Below are 26,503 nucleotides of genomic sequence, written 5' to 3'. Positions count from 1 at the left end.
TTATCCCCGAGCTGGTGCGGAGCACCGTGCGAGGGTACTAATTCCGCCCGGAGATTAGGAATTACACCCGGGACCCGGGAGAACATAGCGGAATCCAAAGTTGCCCAAATGTCATGGACGTTCAATGGTCATGGTACTTGTGCGCATGCTCGAAATGCGAATGAGTGTAGACTGCATGGTAATCAGCAACTTCCTGATTGGCTAAGACGAAACGTTCGTGTTTCAGTGAAAAACGTCAGCAATTTAACTGTCATTTTGCAAACTATTTTTCAAAAAAATGTTTCGAAAGCAAAATATGAAATGTGGAATCAAAAAACAGATAAAACACTGGGAAGAGTTTAAAATATTATCAGAACTGGAGGAATTAGCGGTGAAAAGGAACAACTCGATTATAATCCTTGAAATGGTAGGAGTCTATTTTGTTTATTTCGAGGTTTATTTCGTGTTTGCTGTACGAATACATTTTATGACCTTTGTACAGTATGTCGTTTTGCTCGGTTTTGCGAAGACGTGACCGACTATTTAAGGCTTTACATCATCGTTTTATCTTCCAAAAGAGTCCTTAAAAGTGTGATTCGGAGTTTTAATATAACAAATATCACTTTAAAGGTTTATATATAGTCGACTGCAATCACTGCACGAATTTAATAATCGAAAAACAACATTCGACGTTCACTGCTTGGTTATTTATATTATTTGGGCTGTTTTGATGTTTTGAAGGTTTAGCTATAATGAAGCATAACTCTCACTTAAACTGTGAGGGTCTATAACTTAATGCAACGGAAAGCAGCAGGAAAACGGGTGATTTCACTTCACCTTTACGACTGTGTTTGTTTTCGAAATATTTGAAACATCAGCTATCGGCTTTACATTTAGGACATTTCATAATATTGAACGTTAGGTCTGGCTAGCTCAGGAAATATTTTGCTTCGTTTGAAATGGCGAGGGGTTGCTGCATGCATGTATTTCTAGTAGAATCCTATAAAATCTGTCGGGAGTTTGTCGCAAAATTTGGCTTTTAAGTGATACAATAGCCTCATGCACTCACGCTCAACGCACCACTGCATGGATAGAAAATTATTCGAAAATTATTAACCCTGGATAGAAAATAATATCAGTCGTTCAAAAATATAAGCAAACCGTAAAAATTGAAAATAAAATGCTAAAATAGCTACAATGCTTATTCTCCAAAAACACATGTGTCAACTCCAGTAAACTCTGACGTTTTTTTAAGGGGCTTAATTTCGAGTGGAAACATACCCAACTCAATTTAAGAGGGGATCAGTTGAGAAGAATTAGTCAACTATCGGTCATGAATCGAACCTACGCTTATGCGTTGCAATATATGTATATATATGTTATAGAAAACAAGGAGTGTTAAAATATTATATCGCGGATAAGCAAAGATATTGATTAAAATTAGGCCTTCATGTATATGACATTAATGGTGCAAGAATATTTCTTTGAATTCTATATAATTAGGTGAAATATAATACACCGCCCGGGGTAAAATACGAAGGAAAGCTTGGTTTGACTTTTTTACGGTGACTTGGAGAATAAGAGCCGTCAGACCTTCCAGGAGTTCGCGATCAGAACATTTTAATTAGGGATGAGGAGATCGTGAGCAGCTATATTGGTGTCAACGAAAGTTTTGGTGTAAAACAAATTATCCGTCATGGCACTTGGGGGTCATGGCTTGAAGCCTACTTGAAGTAAGTCGCAAAGTTTCACCAATGCTCTGTTCACTTGTTTTGATTCATTGAATTTTACATATATTCGATCTGACGTAAATCTAACCTAGATCTAACGACAAAAATCAATTATATAAACCTTCTACAAAGTCATATATCAAATTTTCGTTGTTTGACAGCCTGCTCACGTCACATGTGAAATTTCACAATCATTATATATGTATGGATTAAATGCAAATTAGCGCAGACAGCAATTTTGTGCCCAATTTCTGGTGATTATGGTAATCGTCCGCAAACTCGAAATTTCTTGTCTTATAAAGATTACTTTTTCACAGTTGTATAGTTAGCCAGTCAGTAATAAAACGCTGTCTTTTCAAACTACAACCGGATGGAAGGTCACATTAGAAACGGGAGGTTTCGTTTATTCTAAAACTCCTATCCATCCGTCAACCCTTTCACAGATACAATAATTATAGTGTAGATTTACCTGGTAAGATGCTAATCCCCGAGCCGGCGCGGAGCGCCGTGCGAGGGTACTAATTCCGCCCGGAGATTAGGAATTACACCCGGGACCCGGGAGAACATAGCGGAATCCAAAGTTGCCCAAATGTCATGGACACAGAGCATACAGAGGTTTGACCTTGCATTAATTATGCGTTCCTAGCGGCCATGTTGTTAGCCAGTGCGCTCCTATAAGAGAGGCCCTATCCCCCCCGAACATTATAAATAGCCATCGCTATATAAATAAACAGATCGCTCACACTTCTATACTTTTCTAAAGGATAAGAACTAAAAAAATCTGGTTTTGAGAAAAAAATTGAGCAACGTTTTTGTGAAAAATACGATTTTTCCAGATAGTTCTGTCTTGGCTGTTTATATTCCATACATGTGTTCAAGCCATATGCATGCTTTCCCGGGGGGAGAAGGCCTCTCTTGAGCGCACTGGCTAAGCCAGGGGTACGCAAAATTAACGGCAGTCAAACCTCTGTATGCTCTGTGTCATGGACGTTCAATGGTCATGGTAGTTATGCGCATGCGCGAAATTTGAACGAAGAAAGAACGGTCGTCTACGACTTGCTGATTGGCTAAGACAAAAAGAGAGCATGCATGATAGCGTCAGCATTTTAACCGTCATTTTGCAAACTATTTTTTAAAAATATAATATGAAATCATGGAGTCAAATATAAAAACAATAATAAAAGATTTAAAGATCATCACAGCACAGAAACAGTTGGTGAAATAGGAACGACTCGTAGATTATAATCTTTAAAGTGGTAGGTGTCTATATTTTGCTTATTCAGTGTTTGCTGTAAGAATGCATTGTTTTTTTTGACAAATACGAGCTTGGTATGTCGTTTTACAAGGAGCTAACTGACCGTTTAAGGCTTTACATCATCGCTTAAACTTTAAAAAGAGTTCTGAAAAGTGTACTTCAGAGTTTTCATAAAACAAATATATCACTTTGCAGCTTATATAGTCGCTAAAATTATTGAATAAAATAAATAATCGAAAAACAACATTCGACGTTTAGTGCTTGTATGGTTATAATAATTATTTGTGCTGTTTTGATGTTTTGAAGGTTTAGCTATAGAAAAGTTTAAAACTCACTTAAACTGCAACGTAATGGCAGACAAACAGGTGATTTCTGTTCACGTTTACGACTGTCTTTGTTTCCGAAAAATTTGCACGAGTTATTTGACTTATTTCATAATACTAGAGTAGAAAGTTAGGTCTGGGACTGGGTAGCGCACGAAATATTTTGCTTCGTTTTAAATGGCGAGGGGTTGCTGCATGCATGTATTTCTAGTTTAGTACGAATTTTATTTTCGCTATTGTACCAGGAGCCTAAGAACATCAGTTTAGTTCTGCAGGTTTGGTTTCTAACTTGTTATCCGACAATTATCTACTAGTAACTTTAAATAAAAACTCAAAAGACCCACAAATATGTCATACCTATCCAGTGAACTCTGATAAAACCAGGAAGGCTAGCCCCTAAGATTTGCCTCATGTATGGAAGAAGCCAAACTCCCGTGAAAATTATTCCCCCCCCCGTGATATATGTTATCGTGCTCGTTGCTCCATCGCATAACAAGATGTGCGCGTTTGAAAAGAAATTTATATAGCTTGTGTTTTGTGCTTCGTATATTAAGCATAACTATCCGTTCAAGTACAAATATTTTCTGCTGTTTCTTCACTGATTTTTGAATAAAATTAACTTTGTTAATTGGAATCTTTCGTGAGGCTTTCCTTCTTGTATCACCAACTCGGAAAGCCGAGTGCCGTATGCGAAGAGTCGAAGCGTAAAATATCTGTCACCCGTGTATTTGATTAACTTCACAGCTCTTCACTCTGTGATTATCAAGAATTCCATTCATTCCGGGCTCATGGTCAGCGAAGATAGTGACAACAATCCTCTTCTATGAAGTGAAGGCACACTTCTCAGATCTATTACTGCATGTGTATTTCGTCGCTTGAACGTAACTTATCTATTTCCAATCCTGGTTGACAATGGCTTTGAAAACCTGTATTTGAGAATGGTGAAGACTGATTTCGATTAATTGATCAAACCACCCCGGTTTATAAACTGTGTCACGGCTGAAGCACGCGGATCAGATGGATTTCTTGCTGATTTTGAGCCACAGTAATCATGTTCTAGTGTTGGAATGCTGAAACTGGAAGTAAGGTAGCTTGTACAAGCTGTGCAGGTAACATATTTCATTATTTTCCTAACCACAAACCCACCAATGTAGAAGAAATAAACTCGGAATCCCCTCTTTGCTCCAAATGCTCATCTAGCATTTGTTCTGTAGGGGTGAAATTGTCGCCATCTTTGGCTTCATTCTTCTCTTTAAATCAGAAGGGAATTGTATTTTCTTTGGTGAAAGATTGGAATTATTGTTTGGGAAAATTCAATTCAGTTGGCATGTTTGGAAGCTTGACAGCATTTCTGAACAGTCTCTTCCTCAATGCATATTTAAGTTGCAAGCTGATTCGGTTGTTATTCGACATTTCCATTCGCCTGTGAATCTCATGCATAAGAACAATAACCCTACATAGTCTTGTGAATATTTATAAGAAGAAACTTGGATTTTCAGTAATTGAAAACATTTTACTCGCCATTTCGATAGTTGATTTTATGGTCGCAACAAAACCAATTACAAATGCCTTTCTCTTGTCGGTGGGGAGGAACTTTTTACTATAGTAGAATGGTAGTATAGGGACAGGAGATATTCTGCTGAAGATATGAGGACAGGTCCACATGTCCTTGTACCCTTGTCCAATAAATGTTGCAATATCCAATGGATGTTGTCCAATAGATGTTGTCCAATAGATGTTGTGCAATAGATGTTGCAATAGATGTCGCATCTGCATTACAAAATCCATGAATTATATGGCATTTGCTACAGAAGAACTTGATGTTTGTGCTGCTAAACTGACGTTCATTTTATGTTTCTCATATTTTAGATGTTGTGATGAAAACTTGTTACCTAACTTCAGACCTTTAGCTTCCTGAAGATTATGTAAGTCATGGAAGTATACACATTGGTTTTTACTATCATTGTTATCAAAGAATTACCCAATACCTCCCAAAGCATTTCTGGCAAGATTTAACATGTAACAAAGGTCTAAAGGTGCTTTAGCTTGGTGGCCATGGATTTTTATTTGGTACTACATGCTGCCCAATTGTTCAAATGTGCTAATATTGACGGATGTATCATCGGATGTCAGATGTAAGCCAATTTAGTCATGCCATGCTAATATTTTGGTGTACATTGACTGTGAAAACAATGAATTTCTAAAGAAATGAATAATGATAACATAAAATTTGCATAGAATGATTAAATCGTCAGGCTGGCTACGCTACTGTTGGATGTTAGTGTCCATACTCGTAATGCTACATCAGCTGCCATCTTAAGAGCCATCCTAACCAGTTTTGTTTGAACTGACGCATTCATTTTGCCGATATAAAAATATCCAACTGGGCATTTTCATCTGGTTCGTGTTCCAACTAAAAGAGAAAGTGCTCTGTTGCAATCATGTTTGGATCCTCCGGTGCTTTGGCGTCATAGTTGACAAATCTTGAATACTGCTCTTTAGGAACCAAAAGTGTTTGTTTTCTATAATGGACATAGCATCTAACACCAAGGAGCGATCTTTTTTGTTTTCTTCGGCTTTCAAAGTTGGATTGTCGATTAAACCTGGTTCATAATCTACGAAACTCGACCACTTTCGTATGAGTGATGGGTTTCATAATGGTTATATTGTTCGAAGAGTAAAAGTATAAGTTGAAGAATTTTTTTATGCCATGGTTCTTCTTGGGATAGTTGACCTCTCTTTCTTCCGGCACGTAAGTTATTTTCTGGCATTTGGGATTGGCGTGTTGCTTCCTTTGATATATTGTTGACAAACATTTCAATTTTAAAAATTGAAAGGAATTTTTTTTGCATGAACCTGTTCAGATTTGAGGCGGTATATAATCGTTGATTTCAAAATGCTTACTGCAAAGAAAACTGTGTTTTGTTGCTCTCCAGTATTCACCATCCTTTCTCTTTCTTCTAACTATCTGTTCCCATTTTTCCAAATTCTTTTTATTTTCTAAGGGGAAACTTAATTTTTAAAGATATATTTATGTATTATTAGTACACGTGTATACAAAAAAAATTTTGAAATTGGTTATGTAATTTTGTGACTTTTGTGAACTTACCTGTGGTATAAAACAAATTGAGCAATTTTTTCATGCAATATTTGTTCTCAAATACAAAATTAATACCATTTGGACTTCTTCATACTAAATCAACAACATTTATCAAAGTATATTGGCGAAATCTGTCACTCTGGTATAAAAAGGCAAGGGGTTGACAACAACATTACTTAACTTTGACAGTATCATTTTTTTTTATTTTCAGTGGCTACTTATTTTGTACATTTCTCAGTAGCGTAGCCAGCCCGACAATTTAGTCATGCTATGCTAATATTTTAGTGTTCATTGACTGTGAAAACAATGAATTTGTAAAGAAATGAATAATGTTAATAACATAAAATTTGCATAGGATGACTAAATCGTGAGGCTGGCTACGCCACTGACATTTCTGTCTAATTTTCACGCCTCCTGCGTTATATATGTATTTTATATTGAACTACAATGATCTAGTCTTGTTGCGAAATTCCAATAACTCTGAAAAAGGAAAAAAACCCGCTTTTTTCTTTTATCTCTGACGAAGAATTTGCGCATTATTTAGAAGAGCGCTAGGAACCAATCACAGTGCTTCGTAAGCATGCCTGTGTTAGTCATGTTAGGCAAAGACTAGGCAAACAGTGGAAACATGCCTTTTCAAATTTCAATCGCAATGAGCATCGAAGGATTAAATTTCGAAGTTAGCTTCTGCTTTTTCGCGTTCGTTTTGTTATTGTGTTATTTTACAATGTCTTCATCGTGTTGTAGTGATTTGTACGAGCCATTCGAACGATTTAGAGTGTCTAAATGACGCGATATTTATGCGACGTTCGATCTTTGTATTTATGAAGGCGACACGCTCAAGGCTAAGCTCAAATGTTTGTGTGGAGTTATATGTGCCGAAGCACGCTCGTAATGGCAAAAAAAGGCTTGTACTGCAATAAGCTAACTATATTTTGTTTATTCCATGCTACGCTTCTATATAACTGTGTTTTTAGATCTCAAATCGGCGAAATGCTTGTCGTACAACGACAAGAATGGCTAGTCTTTTAAGTATTCAAATATAAATTTACATATGTCTGCGCTGGCCGGGTCAAAGGTTGCTATATATGAATATATAACTTAAATATGATATGAAAGACACAAACTTAGCATGTTCACTTTTAGTTACTTATTATTATTCCGTATTCCTGATGTATATCACATGTATAAATACGTTCATATGAAAATTATGAGTGAATATACATCATCATGTTGACTTTGTAATTGATCTAGCGTGATTTTGATTTTACTTCTCCTGCTTCAGCTTCGGTCCTAGTACTAGTAAGTAACAATAATACTAAAAGTTGGGACTACTCAAAGTAGGGACTAAGGAATACTTTGGGAATAAGTGGATTCTCCCCTCAATGTCATCTCAAAAACAATTATTAGCGTATATTTTTAAAAGTGTATCCTAGGCAAGCTGATGAGCCCTAATATGGGGCGAAGCAGTTCAGCTGGTAGTCTGAAGACTATCATTTAAAAAATCGAACTTCTTAATATGCTAGTAAATGAGTCATGCGTGACGCCATACGTGACGTCATAAATGACGTCATAAAATTTTGACTAAGGTATGAAAAATCCTAGATCCGCACCTGTAGTTGGACGTATGGAACATTTAGGGAAATTAACTTTGCTTAATGGTTTTAATTAGGGTAATACTAATGAATGCGAACATATAACTTGGCAACGCCTTAAAAACAGAAAAAACAACATAAAAAGTGAGTTAGAATCGTTCGACAATTTCGTAGTTATAAATTGTGGAGATTTCGTTAGAAAAATAAATAGTTGAAATGGAGCGTTGATGTGCGAGTGCTCTTGAACACGCTTAATTTAAAAGGTTATTTCATATTTAGACTTATTTTTTGGTTCATATCTAGACTTTTAAGCAAATACGGGTAAAAAATATAAATGCAAATAAAGGTATAGGAAGAAATTTAGTCAAAATGTGTGCTATATGTTTTGAAAAAATGCACTAAAAAGGACTGGCATTACCTCAAAGCACGGTTTAAATCCCCCCTGAGTTAGCCTTCCAGGTTTTATTAGAGTTCACTGAAAAATACCTATGTGCAATTAGACTTTACACCCGGAATTGTAAATTAGTATTTTACCTGTGTGTCTCAACAAATTCTGGCATAGTCAACCCTTCGTAATCATCATCTGGGTCTCCATTGAAGTTTCCACACAGTCCTTCGCTATGCCTGTGCTTGTCCCCAGGCCTCTTCGCATAAGGTTCAGGAGCCTTTATTATTATATCTATAGACCACCATCTTCGTGTAATAGAGACGGTTATTCCAGAAGGCATATGCACCTTAAAATCAAATAAACAACTGTGGTTAAACTATATAATTTAACGCACATATAGTCTAAGGCAATAGGGAACAATTATTAACGTAAGTTTCGTTCCTTTATGAGGCTATAAGTCGTACGAAAAATTCATAATCATCAAATTTATTTGTGCACTCTAAACACCTGGGCACTACATAATCACATAACGCCAGCATGTATTCAAGTTCTTAGGTTTTAAGATGAAATGCAATAATCACTTAGACGGGTGTGGCAAATCAACCTTACCATCGGAGACAAATTTTTAGTACTAGAATAATATAATATATTGCAACTAAATACCCTCATTACATTTTGACATAGTTACATAGCTATTATTGCACGTGCAATCCAGCATTTGGTGCAAACTACAATTTATCACAATGGTGAAATATACTCTGATCGTACATAGCTAAACTTACGATAATTTCTTGACCTATAGTAAATTCTGTTGATGTTCTTTCAACATAAAATCCATTTTTCGGCATATCTGGATGGTGTGAAGATCGTATATTAGGCAGCGCTTGATGAAGACTTGAACACAATTCCACAATTTTAAAATAATATCCCTCTTTAATAGCGACACCACAGTTGCAACAGCTATCTAGTCTTGCTTGTACCTAAATGGAAGAAGATTCAATGGTCTTAGAGCATTGCACGGCATCGCAAAATCGTAGACTTAATTCCTGCAGGACGACCAATAGTTTACACATTTTTCTGAACTGTTCCTCGCTTGAATTTGAGTTGTTTATGATTTTCACTCTAATTCCTGACCTAATGCAATGTTAGAAATATGGCAAAATTGTGATTTAGACATAAACCAGCATTAACTTATATTCTCAGAAATTGTCCATAAATATGACATTTATCACTTTTGAGTTTTAAAAAGCAAGTTCGGTTACGTTTCCTTAAGGAAAAATGGGAAATTCAAAAAGTTCTGTTGAGGCAAAATTTTTAGGGGAAAAAGTGATTAAATTCCTTCAATTTTTTTGTTATCTTTAAAGAAATATTCTAAATTAGATTACATAAATAAATATACAATATGGGGGTAACTAAAAATGTTTTCGCGTAAAATGCTTGATTAGATAAGATGTCAGCCATATTAAATCGCAATTGCTACCATAACAACGATAATGACGTCATATTGATGGATGCAACTTTTGGCTGTTAGAATTTTTGTTAAAAAACTGCGAAATTTCTCGAAACCAGAGCTCCCATGACAGGATATCAACTCCGGGTCCGTGGCTCCGGGTTCGCGAAAACGGAGCTGGCTCCGGATTATTTTTCTATAGTATCTTTTCAGAAAAAGGTAAGAATCTTTCGTATTTTTGCAACTTTTTTCACAAAAATATGAGGGTAAACTTTGAATCTTTGAAAAGATACGGCCGTTGAGAGTTGCTATGACTACAGTACTTCCGCTTCCAGAAAAATATTTCCATACTTCTTTTCTCACATACCACGTACCCTCCAAACCCCCTAACCCACATAAATTTTCTAAATATCATGTTACCATCCCTATGCTTAACTAATTTTGTTTAACCGTAGTATTTTGTTAAATTATCTGCTGGTAGCGAGCAAAGAGTTCCTTTAAAAGTTGTGGTTTACTCAAAATTTGCTGGTTGAGGCTGATGTCTTCTTTGGTTCTATAGTCCAATTGCCGGAGCATTCAAATTAGTGTTAGGCGAATTTTGCTTGTTTTTCGTCAGCCTGGGCAATCATCTACTTGTTAAATTACAACATTTACCTCTGTTCCGGATAATCTGTTACGATAAAGACGGAATGTTCCTTCCTTGTAAGGATTATAATACCTAAATGAAAAAAATCAATAAGATTGTGATAACAAAGACAGTTCGCAAAGTTAACAGCGCAAATGCGCATTCAAATGTTCAAACATTTTGTTTTCACCCTCTGTCCCTTAACCGGAGGTCGGACATCAGAACAACCAAGGTTAAAATGAATTATTTTATATAATTCTCACTTTCCATGCCAAGTTCTAATAAGTGTGCAAAATTTTGCGTATTTTACCGCTGTTATATTTACATGCAAGCTCGCAATCAAGCAGTGGTATTGCCTCGCGACGTGAGTAAATAGCATAGTAATTAGGTTATAGTACTCTTTATTTTCTTGTTTCTACTTTTCCAAGTTTCTCTTTGCTACCGCATGTTGGTTGAGCACTTTCTTATTTGAGATAAAATATCACCTTTTTGGGCTATTGAAAAGTGGTCCACATGGTGCAATTCCTGTTGACCGGAATTACTGAGAACGTGCGTGAAGAGAACGTGTATGGTCGCGTAATTTAGTCATTTATACTGAAATAATCATTCGTTTGTTGAGAATGTTGTAATAAAATGACTTTCGGGATGAAGCTCTATATTTGGTGATATGCTTGTTTCAGATTTATTTTTGAAAAGTACTTTGCCCCGTTGACTTCGGTTTAGTGCTGGCATGACGCGTCATTCTCTTTCAGTGCTCTGGTTTGCCTCCCGCATGTCTACACAAATTCGTATAGCTCCATCCTTTTCTGGCGTAACCAAGATTAGCGAAATCCATGAGATCGGCTGATCAATGACTTTCTCAATTATGTCTTCTTGTATTTTTTTTTATCTCCGGGCATCTTTTCTCATGTGATATGGTATTCTTCTTTGAGGTTGCCTAACTAATTTTACATCGTCACGAATTTGTCGTCACGAAACTTAATTTTGATGCTTAAATTATACACAAGGTTATCAATTCAGACGATTCGTTTTTGGCGTTTGCCCCCACCGTTGCGTACTTATACGTATAATCTTCGTTCATAATATATAATTGGTTTAATAATCCGTTTGGCAGCTGAAACTGAATTACATGGTATAAATAACTACAATTAATACATATAACATAACTAATAATATTTAAAAAGTAATGACACTTCTACAACGATCAGTGTTTGCAAAAGTCTTAGGAACATTGTCAAACTTAAGTTATAATTTTGATCACTGGGAGTATTAAAATCATGGCTGAAAATTCGTTCAAGCGGATTATAACGTGATTGTGTTCGTATTCGTTTAGCAAATTCCTTCCAATGATTAGATCTTCTAATATGTGAATGTTCTAAACCTGATAACTTCAAGGCGTCTTCAAAGACAAAAGGAAGTATATTATCCGTAAGGCCCGTTTCTGGATCGACTCTATCAAATTGGAAAGGCCCTGAGACAAATTTGACCAAACAGGCGATGCATATTCAACCTAGAACGAATAAACGAAACGTATACATGGATAAGAACTTGCTGACTAACACCAGCTCTCTTTAACTTCCTTAAAGCGTAAAATCGAGAATTCGTCTTCTTAAGGACATAATCGACGTGAGAACCCCACGCTAAGTCGGCAGATAATATTACACCAAGCAATTTAAACGTGGATACTCTTTCAACCACCGTTCCAGCGACGTGCAACGGAGGGGATTTAGAATGTAAGTCATACTTCAAGAAAGACACGAGCATCTCTTTACATTTTTTGGGATTTAATTCCATTCGTCTTTTTCCAGCATAATCAGAAATGTCATTCACAACCAATGATAAAGTCAATGCCAGTGGAGCAACGAGGAATAATCTCCACAGCCTTAGCATATCATCCACGTATTTAATAAGACCAGACCAGTCTTCGAGAAGCGAATTAACCAAAATTGCGAAGAGAGGAGGGCCAAGTTTAGTGCCTTGAGGGAGACCACCATTAACTCTCTTCCATGATGACGTTACACTACCAAGCTTCACACATTGCTCTCTATCTGTTGAAAAGGCTTTAATTCAACGTAATATAACTGGGTGGACGTTTAGACTCGTGAGTTCAGCGATGATAACGTTATGGTCAACCAGGTCGAAACCTTTTCTAAAATCAGCAAAAAACAATCTAGCTGAACAATTTTCCTTGCCAAGACTACTATATGAATAAGAAGGAGCAAGTACACTAATGCGTCAATAGTAGATTTTTTAGGAAGAGCAAATTGCTTCTTGTCCAATTCGTTTTCGACTTCCAAAAACAGGAAATTGAATATAAAGCTTTCCATTAGTTTTGCTATGCGCGCAGTTAGAAAAATGGGTCTGAGGTCATCGTCAATTGATCTAGGAGGTGATATTTTTGGAATTGAAGCGATATGTGTCTATTGGGGAAAAATACCCTGCACCATCGATGAATTATAGATATCGGATTTTTAGGAAGAAGACCATATTTTATTAGGAAGAAGATCCGCTCGCCCATTTTCTTTATACTTTTTGTACAGGGTGCATGTCAGTCGTTGCTGTTGCATTTAAGTAAAGCTATTTTCCCTAATCTTGACGACGTACCATTAGAAATTGCATGTCTATTTTAAAACCCGGACTTACAAAATCACAGTACCCAGCCAGTCCTCTAGCTGATGCGAGAATATAAAATTCGCCTGTGGTTTCAACTTTGACTTTGTGTTGTGTCGCTTGTCGGAAACATATGTTTGATATACCACGTTTTTGTCAGGCTTGAAGTACTCTGTTAAAGCTTTTACCGATTTGAAATCTTCACTTTCCATTTCTTCCATAGTTTTAAATCTTTCGTAAACTATATATACTGGTCCTGCCTGGTACAATAATAATGCACGTTTAGCGAATCTTCCTTAATATCTACAGCAATCAAATATGTATTAGATCTTTCGAGCCATCTGGTCCATCTAGCGCTTGTATTTTTCGAATCTACGTGTGGTTCAAACGCAGGCATTAGCTGAATATTACTTGTGGCCATTTCACTTCGAGTATTGTTATTTTTTTTCTATATTTAAGCGCTTTCAACGCAACAACCAAGATTTCAACCTAACATGGTCATTGCGTTTTCATACAAGAGAGGATAAAAAGATGTAATTTATGTGTTAAAAACTTTGTATTTTAAAAGAAAACGATAAGGCATGTTCAATAAACAAAAACTTAGCAATGCATATTATACATTGTTGAAGCCCATGCGCCCAGCCGCCCAGGTTTCCACCTAAACTATATAAACTATACTATTGTGATGTAACTCCCTATCATCTATTCTTATATAGCTCTTATTTGATAAGAAGGAACAGACAAATAATACCATCCGTCACGATCGAATGTTTCAATATTAGGATCCGTTAAAGATTTACAAAATTTTGTGTTTCTTGAAGCCATTGTTACCTGGAATGAAATTAAGAGCTCTTAGTCGGAGCAACAAATCTTTACGAAAGTTCATGTTTACTTCAAATTTTAAACTAGAAATACATGCATACACAGTGGTGTAGGACACAGGCAGAGGAGGCACGCACTATTTTAAAATCGAAGGTGCCCTTTTGTTTCTACATATGCCCACTTTCACGTGACCGAATCTTTTTGTAGAGCATAAAATTAATGTAAACCACACTAGTGGTGTCTTTTGGCAATCAAACCATCCCTATACAAATTTTAGCTGCCCTTTTTACTAACCTAAAGTGCCCCTGGAAGCTGGTGTCCCCCCAAATCTTTGGATGCTTCTTACGACCCTATGTATACACGTCAGTAACCCCTCGCCAATTTAAATCAAACAACATACTAAACAGGACTAAACGTGAAATGATATTATTCTAGTATTTATGCAGCGAATTTCATATTGATCCCCCTTACCTTATCCTTGTATATGGACTTAAACTCGACTGCAAATTCGCTGCATAAATTAATATACTCGAATAATATCATTTCACGTTTAGTCCTGTTTAGTATGTTGTTTGGTTTAAATTGGCGAGGGGTTACTGACGTGTATACATAGGGTCGTAAGAAACATCCAAAGATTTGGGGGGACACCAGCTTCCAGGGGCACTTTAGGTTAGTAAAAAGGGCAGCTAAAATTTGTATAGGGACGGTTTGATTGTCAAAAGACACCACTAGTGTGATTTACATTTATGCTCTACAAAAAGATTTAGTCACGTGAAAGTGCATGGGCATATGTAGAAACAAAAGTGCATCTGCAATATATAATTTATCCTCTTTATGTATACTAATGAAGTCATGTAATCGCGAACAGCTTGGATTCGTGTCTGAGTTCTAATAACATTGAAACTGTTGTTTTGAATACCTATAAAATAAGTTATCGAGCTTCTACTTTGAAACAGCAGTGATATTTGATGTGAAACACTATTAAGTAAATTTTTATCTATTGATTCATGTGAAAATTATGTAGTTCCACGAGGGGTGCAACGGAATCCGTTTTCTAAGCATCTTTTGGATGCTCATCCCACGGCCTATATTCGTTGTTCATGCACTATAACTGTAAATTACAATGAATAATTTCACATTCTTTTACGTTGTTGCCGTCGCTCAGCACGTAAATTTGGGAATGTATTTGTAAAAACATGTAGACGATATATCCATATATATGTCCAACAAAGCAGGAAAATTCGGAACGAATTCAATGACTTAGAGCGCGTTCATGTACATTCAAATTATCTTTATAAAATCCGTGTGCATGATATCCTAATATGTGTGCTAAGCTAAAATAGTGTAATAAATTAGCACATCTTCGTGAAGAAAGGTGTGCAGTCAGTCAGCAGAAGGTGAACTCATTAAAATCATGTTGTGTGCTATATAACACGTATGCTGGCTGTATTTTTCAGTACGCATGCATGGCGTGCTTTTTAGTACAACAATTTTATAGTGGTCAAATCGTTTGATAAATCATAAAAGTTCGCCATGTATTCTCATTATATACCTAGCTAAGAGAATTTGTCATGTGTGCGTACACTAAGTACAAACGATTTATATATATAAATTTACCTTTATTGGAAGGAATTTGTAACTAGACCAGAAAGTGTTACTTCCCTGGATATAGTGGTCGTTATGAAATTTCACTATCACTTCTTTTGTCGTTTCTCCAGTTACTACTGTAGGGCAAACCGCAGTTATTCTGATCCACATAGGATAATAGAATTTGTGCCTTTCTGTAAGTTCTGCTAAGCATCTGCCGCCAGATATTCTTCCCCGTATGCATATTTTCGCTAAAGTGTTTTTGTTTTTTTCTTCGTATCCGATTTCGAATTTGTAGGATGTATTACGGATAGGAAGATGAGGTCTTAAACTCACAAATATTTCTCTATCACTTTCACACTCGTGGAGATAAATTGTCCTGGGACGCACCTGTCGAAAAAAGGAAAATTAAATTATAGATATCAGACTTAAAAAAATCAATTATTGTTTTGCATCGTGAAATGTTTCCTAAGTTAATGTTAGTTGAGCCACAATCTCGATTCCATAAAGCGTTGCTGGACATTGAGAAACAAATCGATACAATTAAGTTGCTTTCTATCGGGAAATATTTCCCTAATATATATATATATATATACAACCAGGCGACTAAATTTCAGTTCGTTGCAAGTTTGATGACGTGCGACTTTCTTGTTTGCGCGTGCGTTTAAAATTTCCTGTCCAGAATTTTTCTCGGTGGCGGCACTTGGCGAAAATCTCTGATCTTTTGTTCAGTAGTTTGTTTGCGTCACCCTGCAAAAGACACAGTTTCTCTATAATACAGAGGTTGCATCGTTTAGCACCGGGCGAGTATGCTGGCGCGCGTTTTGTGATGGACCATGAAAGTGTAAACTTCTTATCATTTCTTTTTAAATTCCAAATATACTTTGAAAGTTCAGTTTCCTTCTCGTACCTGGCGTGGTTAAAGGACTTTTTATGGTTGCTGAATATATATATATATATATATATATATATATATATATACAGTAGGAGGCAAAAGTTTGAGTCCAGTGACTGTATTTCATTGTTTTAGCAGCATATATTAATATTCTACAAAAAACCTTACCGATAAGTGAACTACAAAAAAGTACACGAGTAAACAGAAAAATACATGCTGTACAACAACTATGAGACGTTATGATATTCATTTTACGTATGTTAATGTGCAAAAATGCATTTCATGTCAATGCTTAGTGTCCCTCTTTTTTGCTCTTGAAATGACGTTTATTCTTGCTGGCATAGACTCCATAGGTTTCTTAATGTCGCACGTTTAATACCTTGCCAGAATTCGTTGACCACTTGCCTCAAGTCATTCTGGCTGGCGGGTCTGTGCCTCGCCCTTTTCCGGTTAAAACGGTCCTACAAGTACTCGATAGGTTTCAGATCTGGAATTTGAGGTGGAAAGCCATGAGAACGAGATCACCAAAACGAGTTTGCTTCTAAACGATTTCTGGCACATAGAAGATGTGCAGGTGTTTATGGGGATTATCATGTAGTTACACACGCGATCATCCTTGTACCAGATGAAATTCCATGTCCTTGAAGAATTGGATGATACTTTACTTTAATTAGGATCCTATTATATCTTTCAATATTGCCAAACCGAGCATGACGGAAGAAGCTAAAAGTTTGCTTGAGTAGGATTTAGTTTCTTCGAACCTCTCCAAGGTTAGTTGCATACCACCTTTTTAAATTCTCACTTTTTCTGCGATCTTACGAGGAAAGAATCCCTCAATACTTAATGCAACTATTTGTCCTTGTGCACCATCACTTTGCCCTTTTTCCCACCAATCTTGGGCAGTGTAAAGGAATAAGAACTTTATTTTGTTATTTAGATCATTAGGACCAAAACAGTGTGTAATTAATATGGTTTACAGTACTGAAACACTAATACGCATGTCTTACTCGAATACACTGCCAGGGTTTAATACTGGAATTCTACAACGACTGGACTCAAACTTTTGCCTCCTACTGTATATATAATTATTATATATAATATATATATATATACATATACATATATATATATATATATATATATATATATATATCTATCTGAATATATATATAAATATCTGAACATATATATATATATATATATATATATATATATATATATATATATATATATATATATATATATATATATATATAGTGGATCTAGGAAAGGTTGTCCGAAAATATATACATATATACAAATAGTTGTGACATGTGACCACATATTTCCATCACGTGTCGCACTTAATTACGCATGCAAACGCTGCGAACGTTAAATCCATGGCTGGCAAGGCATAAACAATGTGACAACAGGCTATTAGTAAAATATACCTTCATTTATTTTATCTGAGAGCCCGTTTATCACCGAATGTCAGCGTTTTCTAATTGATCGGCGATTTCCCTAAGGTATAGCTCTGGATGTCTGAGAATTATTTCACATTTTGCCAGTTCCTATATATATATATATATATATATATTTTATTACTTAATAATATTTACAAATCGCTACTCAGAGTTTCACGCTAATGCGTTTTTCAAGCGATTGAGATACTACTATTCTAAGCTCTAATGGGTTTGTTTGATTCGCGTTCTGGTTGCTGACGCGGTCTTCTTCCGTTTGAAATTCCACGCGCTGAATTTGTTTCTGTGACAGCATTTCGAGAAAAGCTCATTTCGTTTGTTCAGGAGATTTTCCGACTTTGACTTGATAATTTGAATCTTTTCCTCGGTACAGAGGTTGCAACGATTTCCACCCGGGGTATAGCCTTGTGCACGCTTAATTATTGGCCATTTTATAGCAAATTCTTTGCAGTCATTCTTTAGCTTCCACACATATTTTGATAGTTCAGTTTCCGATGAATATTGGAGGTGCCTCAATGATTTAATGTGGTTTTCATATCTCTCTTTAAAGGTGTTTGATGTCATTCCTATGTACGTTTTTACTGTATTGCTATTCTGCGATGTTATTTCAACTTCGTACAAAATGCTTTTGAACAAACATTTTCCTTCGAGTGGGCATTTTTTCACACTTTGACAATTGCACTGATCCAAAGCTTGCGGAGTGTTTGACAACAGTTTGTGGTTGTGGTTAGAGATGGTGGATTTAATGTTTTCCATGCATACACGAATAACTGACCTTTACGTTGTTTCTATTGAATATCTTATGAAGAGGGTGTGGAGAGGGGAAGTGTTTATCGATAAGATTTAGGAAGGTTCTACCGACATTAGTTTTCACGGACTTGCTAAAAGGGGGGTTGGACCAAATAATGTTTCGTCGCCTGGTGGTATTGGCTTGAGATGAGGTACCAGTTTTATTAGGATTGGTTGTAGATTGGTATGTAAATGGTTCCTTGTGATTACAGCGGTTTAATGCTTTTCTATAAACAGGAACGGTTGATTCAAGCGCGGAATGGTTTACAGAAAGCGATGATATACGTTTATTGATGGTATAATGATCTCACTCCTTGCTCCGATTTGTATAACTGTATATTTTGTTTCTCTATATTATATATATTACTTTTCATGTGCTCTGACCTTTTCTCGCTCTCATACACTTTCTATATTATTGTCTGTCTCTAACTGTCAATCAGTTCTCATTCTATTGTTCAAGCCTAATTATCTATAAATAGCAGTTATGTATATTACATCACCCTTTTTTTTTAACAATATTAACATTTAACAAAACATAATTCAATCATATACTGAATGTCCAAATCTATCAGGTTTTCCTCTGACTCGGCTCGATCGTCGTGTCGGTATTTGGTCTTGATGTCCAACATTTGTTGCTGCTGGTAGTGTGATGGTATTGTTCCTCTTTTGATGACGTTCTTTCTCATTATCGTCATCACTGTCCGTATCATCCCTTGGCTTTGGTATGCGTTTAAACTGCGACACATTTCGTGTGATAACGTGTCCGTTCTTGCTTCTTGCTTTAACCTGTGAATGCGATCTGTGTGTGACTACGTATGGAACGTTGTTGTAATTCGCAGTCAATTTGTTCTGCTTGTCCTGACGAACTAAGACATAGTCTCCTATCTTAATTTCACTCTCTTTTACGTTTCTTTTTTCATTCGCATATTCTTTGTTGTATCGCTGTCTCTCCATTTCATTCTTTTTAGCAATATTGTGTTTGTTAACAATGTTCCGCTTTTTCAATTCTGGAAGCTTTCCTTTCACTGTACGGTTAAATAGTAATTCCGCTGGTGGAACTTTCGTGGAAGAGTGTGGTGTTGTCCTGTACTGTAACAAGAAACGATGTAGCTCTTGCTGCCAGGGTCTTCTTTCAATGTGAGCGGTTCGTAGCGTTTTTCCAAGGGGCTGCATGAATCTTTCCGCTTCTGCATTGCCCTGGGGCCATTTAGGTGTTGAATGAATATCTTTAATTCCAAGAGCTGTCAAATAACGATTATATTCTGCACTATTGAAAGGCGGTCCATTGTCTGTCTTGATAGTTGTTGGGATGCCATGACGGGCGAACATTTGATCTAATTTGGGTATGACCGCAGAAGCTTTTGTCGAGCGTACTACTTCCACTTCGGGATACCTGGAATAGCGATCAATTGCGACCAGAAGGTATTCTCCTGAAGGAAGTGGTCCGTAGAAATCCAAATGTATCATTTCCCATGGTCCCTTTGGCATTGTTGTCGTTGATATTGGCTCTTGTGGTGGTGCTTTACCCACTGCTTGACAAGGAATGCACTTCCCTATTGTTGCTTGCACCATTTTATCAATATTCGGAAACTAAATCTTTTCTCGGATTAATGATTTCGTTTTGGTAATGCCAAGATGAGTTTCGTGTGCAATGTCAATCGCACGTTGCTGTAGCGATTCTGGTATCACTATACGAGAACCACGAAGAACCACGCCCTTTGTTGTCACAGTAAGTTCGTCTTTTACTTGTTTATAAGGCTTGACTACCTCGTAGTGCCACTTGTTGAGCTTTATAGCTGCCCGAACTCCTCGTAAGGTCTTGTCCTTGTTCGTTGCTTCTTCGATTTTCTCTATCGTCAGTGCTTTCGGAACACTGGAGCGAGCAATAAAGTTTATATGCTCCTCTGTCATTTTCTGCTGTTTGTAGCTTTTTTCTGTTGGGTGGCGCGATAGATAATCAGCCGGATTGTTAGCTCCTGGCTTGTATCTTACTTGAAAAGCATAAGGTTGTAAGCGTAACACCCAACGTTCTATTCTTGCTGATGTTTTGGAGTTTCTGTTGCCGTAGATTACTTCTAGTGGTTTATGGTCTGTGATTAGAACGAATTCGTTTCCGTACAGGTATAGATGAAAATGTTCCACTCCCCAAATAATAGCCAGCGCCTCTCTCTCTGTTTGGGAGTATCTTTGTTCGACTTCTGTTAATGCTCTACTCGCATATGCCACTACTTTCTCGTCGTCTTTTTCTTTGTTTCTCTGCGAAAGGATTGCTGATATGCCGACTGGACTCGCATCAACCGTTACCAGTGTCTCTTTATTTTTGTCAAAATATGCCATGCACGATGCTGAGGCTAAGGTGGAAGTTAACGTGTTGTATGCGTTCTGATGAATGTCGGTCCACACGAAAGGTGTATTTTTCTTCGTTAATTGGCGCAATGGAGCTGTGATGGTTGCAAATTTCGGAATATACTTGGCACTGTAGTTTGCCATGCCGAGGAGACTTCTTACTTCAGAAATGGTTTTGGGTACCGGCGCGTTCTTTAAAGCTTCTACACGTTTGATGTCAGGTTTGCTGCCGTCTTTGGAAAATACTTGTCCGAGAAATTGCAGTTTGTCATTCAAGAAGCTACACTTAGCTTGATTCAAGCGTAGTCCTTTGTCGGAGATTCGCTTTAGACATTTATTCAAGTTCGTGTTATGTTCTTCCTGTGTTTTGCCATATACTTTTACCTTCTGACGTATGTGATAGGGAATTCGGCGTTGTGGCTGTGCTCGGGGTGTTGTTGTTTTATCAACGTTTAATTTGATTTTCTCTTGCTTGAGTTTACCCAACCCGTGGAAAACTTTTGAATGTTTGTTTAGAATATTTTGGAGTTCACGATCTTTTGTTTCAATTACTTTGTTAAGATGAAAACTTACCAGGCCAAGTTCCTCTGCCGTTGTTGCTGATATTAGATTTCCGCTGTCTGTCGTTTCTGCGACGTAAAAAGTTGCCACTGCAACTCGACGGCGAGTCTCAATAGCTTCCTCAAACTTGCCAATGAACTTTACTGGCTTGCTAGCAGTATACGCAAACGCTTTTATGTTCGTTTTCTTTAATTCTATTCCTGGTATTTTCTCATATGTACTTCGGTCGATGACATTGATCGTTGCGCCTGTGTCTACGGTAGCTTTGAACGATCGTCCGCATACTTTCACATTGACTTTGGGGGTCTTGTCATTAGAAACTGTGTATAAATATTCGTTGTCAGAACTGTCCGTCTCGCTCTGAACTTCATTTAGTGGATTTAGTGGTCGTTTGTATTTCTGTTTCGGTTTCATTTCATGTTGAAAAGCTTTTGTCTGACGTTGCATCTTTCCTCGACACACTCGAGCAAAATGGTTGAGCTTTTGACATTTCCGACATTCTTTACCTTTAGCTGGGCATTGTCCTTCATGAGGATACGTACCACCGCAATTGTGACACGTTTTCGATGTTGTTTTCGATGATACTTTGTTAACACGATCTGTATTTGTGTCTTTTGATTCGATGTCTCGCGCTTGAAATGTACTCATCTCGGCACGGCGACCATCGATGAGTATTGACTTCAGATCATATGTTGGGTCTCTTAATGCCTTTTTTCGAATCCGTGTAGATGACCCAGCCGTTATAATTTGTTGTTCGATTTCAAAATCTGCGTTGTGGAAAGAGCAAGTCTGTGCTAACGTCCGTAATCGTGTATGGAATTGATCAAGGGTTTCGTTCGGTTCTTGTTTCGCTTGTCTAAAGCGGTAGACTGCGTATCGGCGATTTTCTTGCGGTTGGAAGTATTCGTGAAGCTTTGTTTTCGCGGCTTCGTAATCAGTTGCGTCTCCCGTATCAGGTATTTGTCTAAATATCTCGCGAACCCGTTTGCCAGCTTGATATAATAGCAATGCGCGTTTTCTTTTCTCATCCGTAATCCCACTAGCGAGGATGAACATCTCGAAATCTTGGATCCAAATGTTCCAGCGCGTGCCTAAGCTTTCGCCCACAACGGCGTCTGGATTAAACTCTGGCAATGGTTGTAGTGAAACCGATTGCGTATTTACTGTGATATTTTCTTGTGGCTCGGCTTGTCCTTCAGCCATTCTCGTCGCCAATATGACGATAATGGCGATAATGACGATAATGATCTCACTCCTTGCTCCGATTTGTATAACTGTATATTTTGTTTCTCTATATTATATATATTACTTTTCATGTGCTCTGACCTTTTCTCGCTCTCATACACTTTCTATATTATTGTCTGTCTCTAACTGTCAATCAGTTCTCATTCTATTGTTCAAGCCTAATTATCTATAAATAGTAGTTATGTATATTACAGATGGATCTGGGCAATTGCTTGATGCGGGTGGTTGAATTTCAGTTGATGCATGTACAAAGGTACATTGTTAGGTTTCGTATACGGTGCATATGTACTATCTGACAAGTTCATGGTAATATCTAGAAAGTTTACTGCATGATGATTGATTGATGTTTATTGATGTTTGATTGTCGATTTCTGCAGTTATCCTTAGACCATGATCTTTGAAAATTTCTTGCATTTCTTTTCTCACCTTATCCGCTATTCTTGCACTTTTACTTCGTATGATTGCTAAACCACCATCACGATATAAACCAACGAACTTGTTACCGGATTTTTTGGCGAGGTCGTGGAGCAAATAAAGACCAACAAGGTCACAGATCTCTGCACCATCAAAACTACCCATGGTGACGTTAAACATGGAATCATTGTTCTTTTTTACCCATGGAGTGCTTCCGTGGAAGAGAAGGGATTCGCGGGCGAGGTATATGATGGATTCTTGTTCTTCCGTTATGGTTGTAATTGTCCTAGCCCATCGTATTACTTTTTCGAGAAGTTCTTGGCTTATAGAAAGATAAAACTCGACGATGTCAAATGTGAGGAATATACAATTTGATTTATTCTCGAGTGAGTTATACCATTCAATCACGGAATGTTAATTTTTCCATTGGTTTACCTTTATGCTATTGCGGATATTGTTATTGATCTTGTCTAAAACTACTTTGCTTACTTTGCCGAGTTCCGTTTTTGTAGGGTTGATTAGCCGAAAATTTGGATTTATTTGGAAGTTTTTCTTGTGGTCTTTTAAAGTTACCTACGAATTTATTTGTGCCATTATATCGATTCTATTGCTAATACCAAGTTTATTTGATATCGATTGTATTTCTTCCTTAATATTATCTGTTACGTTCTCGTTGGCGATTTTATAAGTTTTAGTAACATTGTCTTGAAAAAATTTGTTGTAATTATCGACGGAGGTCGTGTAAACATTGGTTGATTTATCCGCAAAAACATGCATGAACGTTGTTCGATGTCCGAATGTTTTTCATATCCTCGTTGATCTCATTTAAAAATGGGTCGTTAACATTCCTATAAGAAATGTACTTGATGCGAGCTTTAATAAGTCTTCCTCGAATGCTTTCATTTGTGGTACTGGTGGAGCAAACGCCTTGGATGGTAAGCCAAATGTGTCATTTGATGTTGATTCTGGTTGTTTTTTCAGGAAAACATATGCTTTCCAACGCATTCTTTGTGTCACACTTTCGACTTTTTCAATTAAACGCCGCCTGAATTACTCTTTAGATGGAATGCCAATGTTCTTGAGTGAGTAGTTGATAGGAATTCTTTGCATGTTTATTAAGTTTTTAATATTCACAACAAAGAGTGCACGATTGGAAACCAGGTGCGTAAAATAGATAAATAAAATGCGATTTTGTTGTTAATATGAAGAGTGCTCGATGATAACAAAGTAACAGAGCAGAAATATTCATTTATTACTTAATACCATTTACAAATCTCTACTCAGAGTTTCACGCTAATGCGATTTTCAAGCGATTGAGATACTACTTTCGAAGCTCTAAGGATTTGTTTGATTCCTGTTCTGGTTGCTGACGCGGTCTTCTTGCGTTTGAAATTCCACGTCAATGTAGTTAGGATGAACGGGGGTTTGTCTCGCATGGCTAGAATTAACTCGTTATGAATTAACTTATCATGTCCATGGCATGGCATTTGTTTGAATTCCCTTCTTGTTGGAGGGAAACCTTGATTATATCAAAGTTAAGATTCCGGCGTAGAATCATTATATTACTGGAGGAATTATCACAAGTTTACTTGGAATTATGATTGCTGAGCATTTACCGTAAATTATAGTATGCCTATTGGGTGGGTATACACCGTGGTATTATTATGGGTAAGCATTCACCGTGGTATTATTATGGGTAAGCATTCACCGTGGTATTATTATGGGTGAGCATTCACCGTGGTATTATTATGGGTAAGCATTCACCGTGGTATTATTATGGGTAACCATTCACCGTGGTATTATTATGGGTGAGCATTCACCGTGGTATTATTATGGGTGAGCATTTACCGTGGTATTATTATGGGTAAGCATTCACCGTGGTAATATTATGGGTGAACATTAAACGTGGTATTATTATGGGTAAGCATGCACCGTGGTATTATTATGGGTGAGCATTCACCGTGGTATTATTATGGGCGAACATTAACCGTGGTATTGTTATGGGTAAGCATTCACCGTGGTATTATTATAGGTGAGCCTTCACCGTGGTATTAATATGGGTGAGCATTAACCGTGGTATTATTATGGGTGAACATTAACCGTGGTATTATTATGGGTAAACATTCACCGTGGTATTATTATGGGTGAGCATTAACCGTGGTATTATTATGGGTAAGCATTCACCGTGGCATTATTATGGGTGAACATTAACCGTGGTATTATTATGGGTAAGCATTCACCGTGGTATTATTATGGGTGAACATTAACCGTGGTATTATTATGGGTAACCACTCACCGTGGCATTATTATGGGTGAACATTAACCGTGGTTTTATTATGGGTAAGCATTCACCGTGGTATTATTATGGGTGAACATTAACCGTGGTATTATTATGGGTAAGCATTCACCGTGGCATTATTATGGGTGAGCATTCACCGTGGTATTATTATGGGTGAGCATTCACCGTGGTATTATTATGGGTGAACATTCACCGTGGTATTATTATGGGTAAGCATTCACCGTGGCATTATTATGGGGTGAACATTAACCGTGGTATTATTATGTGTGAACCATGGGCGGCCCAAAATTGGGCGATATTTTTTCGCTTTTTTCGCAATTTGTCAATGTAATGTATAATATATAATTACATAAGGTAGGTAGCTCTTTTTTACGTTACGAAACTTACCACTTAGACTATGACAAAATACATCAATTATATTGACCGAAACTAATAAAAAAATATGGTAAACTAATCTCTGATAATTTTCCTCGCTTCTTACATGCGAATTACGATTTAAAACTACTTTTAAAATGACAAAATACGGCAATATTTTTATAGTTTTTGATCAAAAATATTTCGTACGATGCGGGATGACAGTGGTCCCTGTATTCGTCATTGTTTTGAAATATTTTACATGATCCTATTGGTTGAAAAAAGTTCGTTCAAATACCTTACAGTTTGTTCCTTTTTTCAACCAATAGGATCATGTAAAATATTTCAAAACAATGACGAATACAGGGACCACTGTCATCCCGCATCGTACGAAATATTTTTGATCAAAAACTATAAAAATATTGCCGTATTTTCTCATTTTAAAAGTAGTTTTAAATCGTAATTCGCATGTAAGAAGCGAGGAAAATTATCAGAGATTAGTTTACCATATTTTTATTAGTTCGGTCAATAAATTGAATGTATTTTGTCATAGTCTAAGTGGTAAGTTTCGTAACGTAAAAAAGAGCTTCCTACCTTATGTAATTATATATTATACATTACATTGACAAATTGCCGAAAAATGTTTCGCGCGAAAAAATATCGCCCAATTTTGGGC

General features: G+C 36.8%; 1 protein-coding gene across 1 annotated transcript in view; it reads right to left on the bottom strand.

The window, feature by feature from the left end:
* LOC114535172 (von Willebrand factor D and EGF domain-containing protein-like) overlaps window positions 1–26,503 on the bottom strand; it is a 101,739-nt gene that overhangs the window by 40,040 nt on the left and 35,196 nt on the right. The window contains exons 5-9 of the mRNA XM_028556552.1: window positions 15,495–15,854; window positions 13,807–13,886; window positions 10,475–10,538; window positions 9,153–9,350; window positions 8,517–8,716 (exon numbers count right to left, since the gene is read on the bottom strand). Of these exons, the coding sequence (XP_028412353.1) occupies window positions 8,517–8,716; window positions 9,153–9,350; window positions 10,475–10,538; window positions 13,807–13,886; window positions 15,495–15,854 (902 nt within the window). The remainder of the gene's footprint in view (window positions 1–8,516; window positions 8,717–9,152; window positions 9,351–10,474; window positions 10,539–13,806; window positions 13,887–15,494; window positions 15,855–26,503) is intronic.

Source organism: Dendronephthya gigantea, unplaced genomic scaffold (assembly GCF_004324835.1).
Source record: "Dendronephthya gigantea isolate DGI-Jeju-01 unplaced genomic scaffold, DenGig_1.0 000112F, whole genome shotgun sequence".
In the NCBI taxonomy this organism is placed as follows: domain Eukaryota; kingdom Metazoa; phylum Cnidaria; class Anthozoa; order Malacalcyonacea; family Nephtheidae; genus Dendronephthya; species Dendronephthya gigantea.
This window is presented reverse-complemented; position numbering and strand designations above follow the sequence as displayed.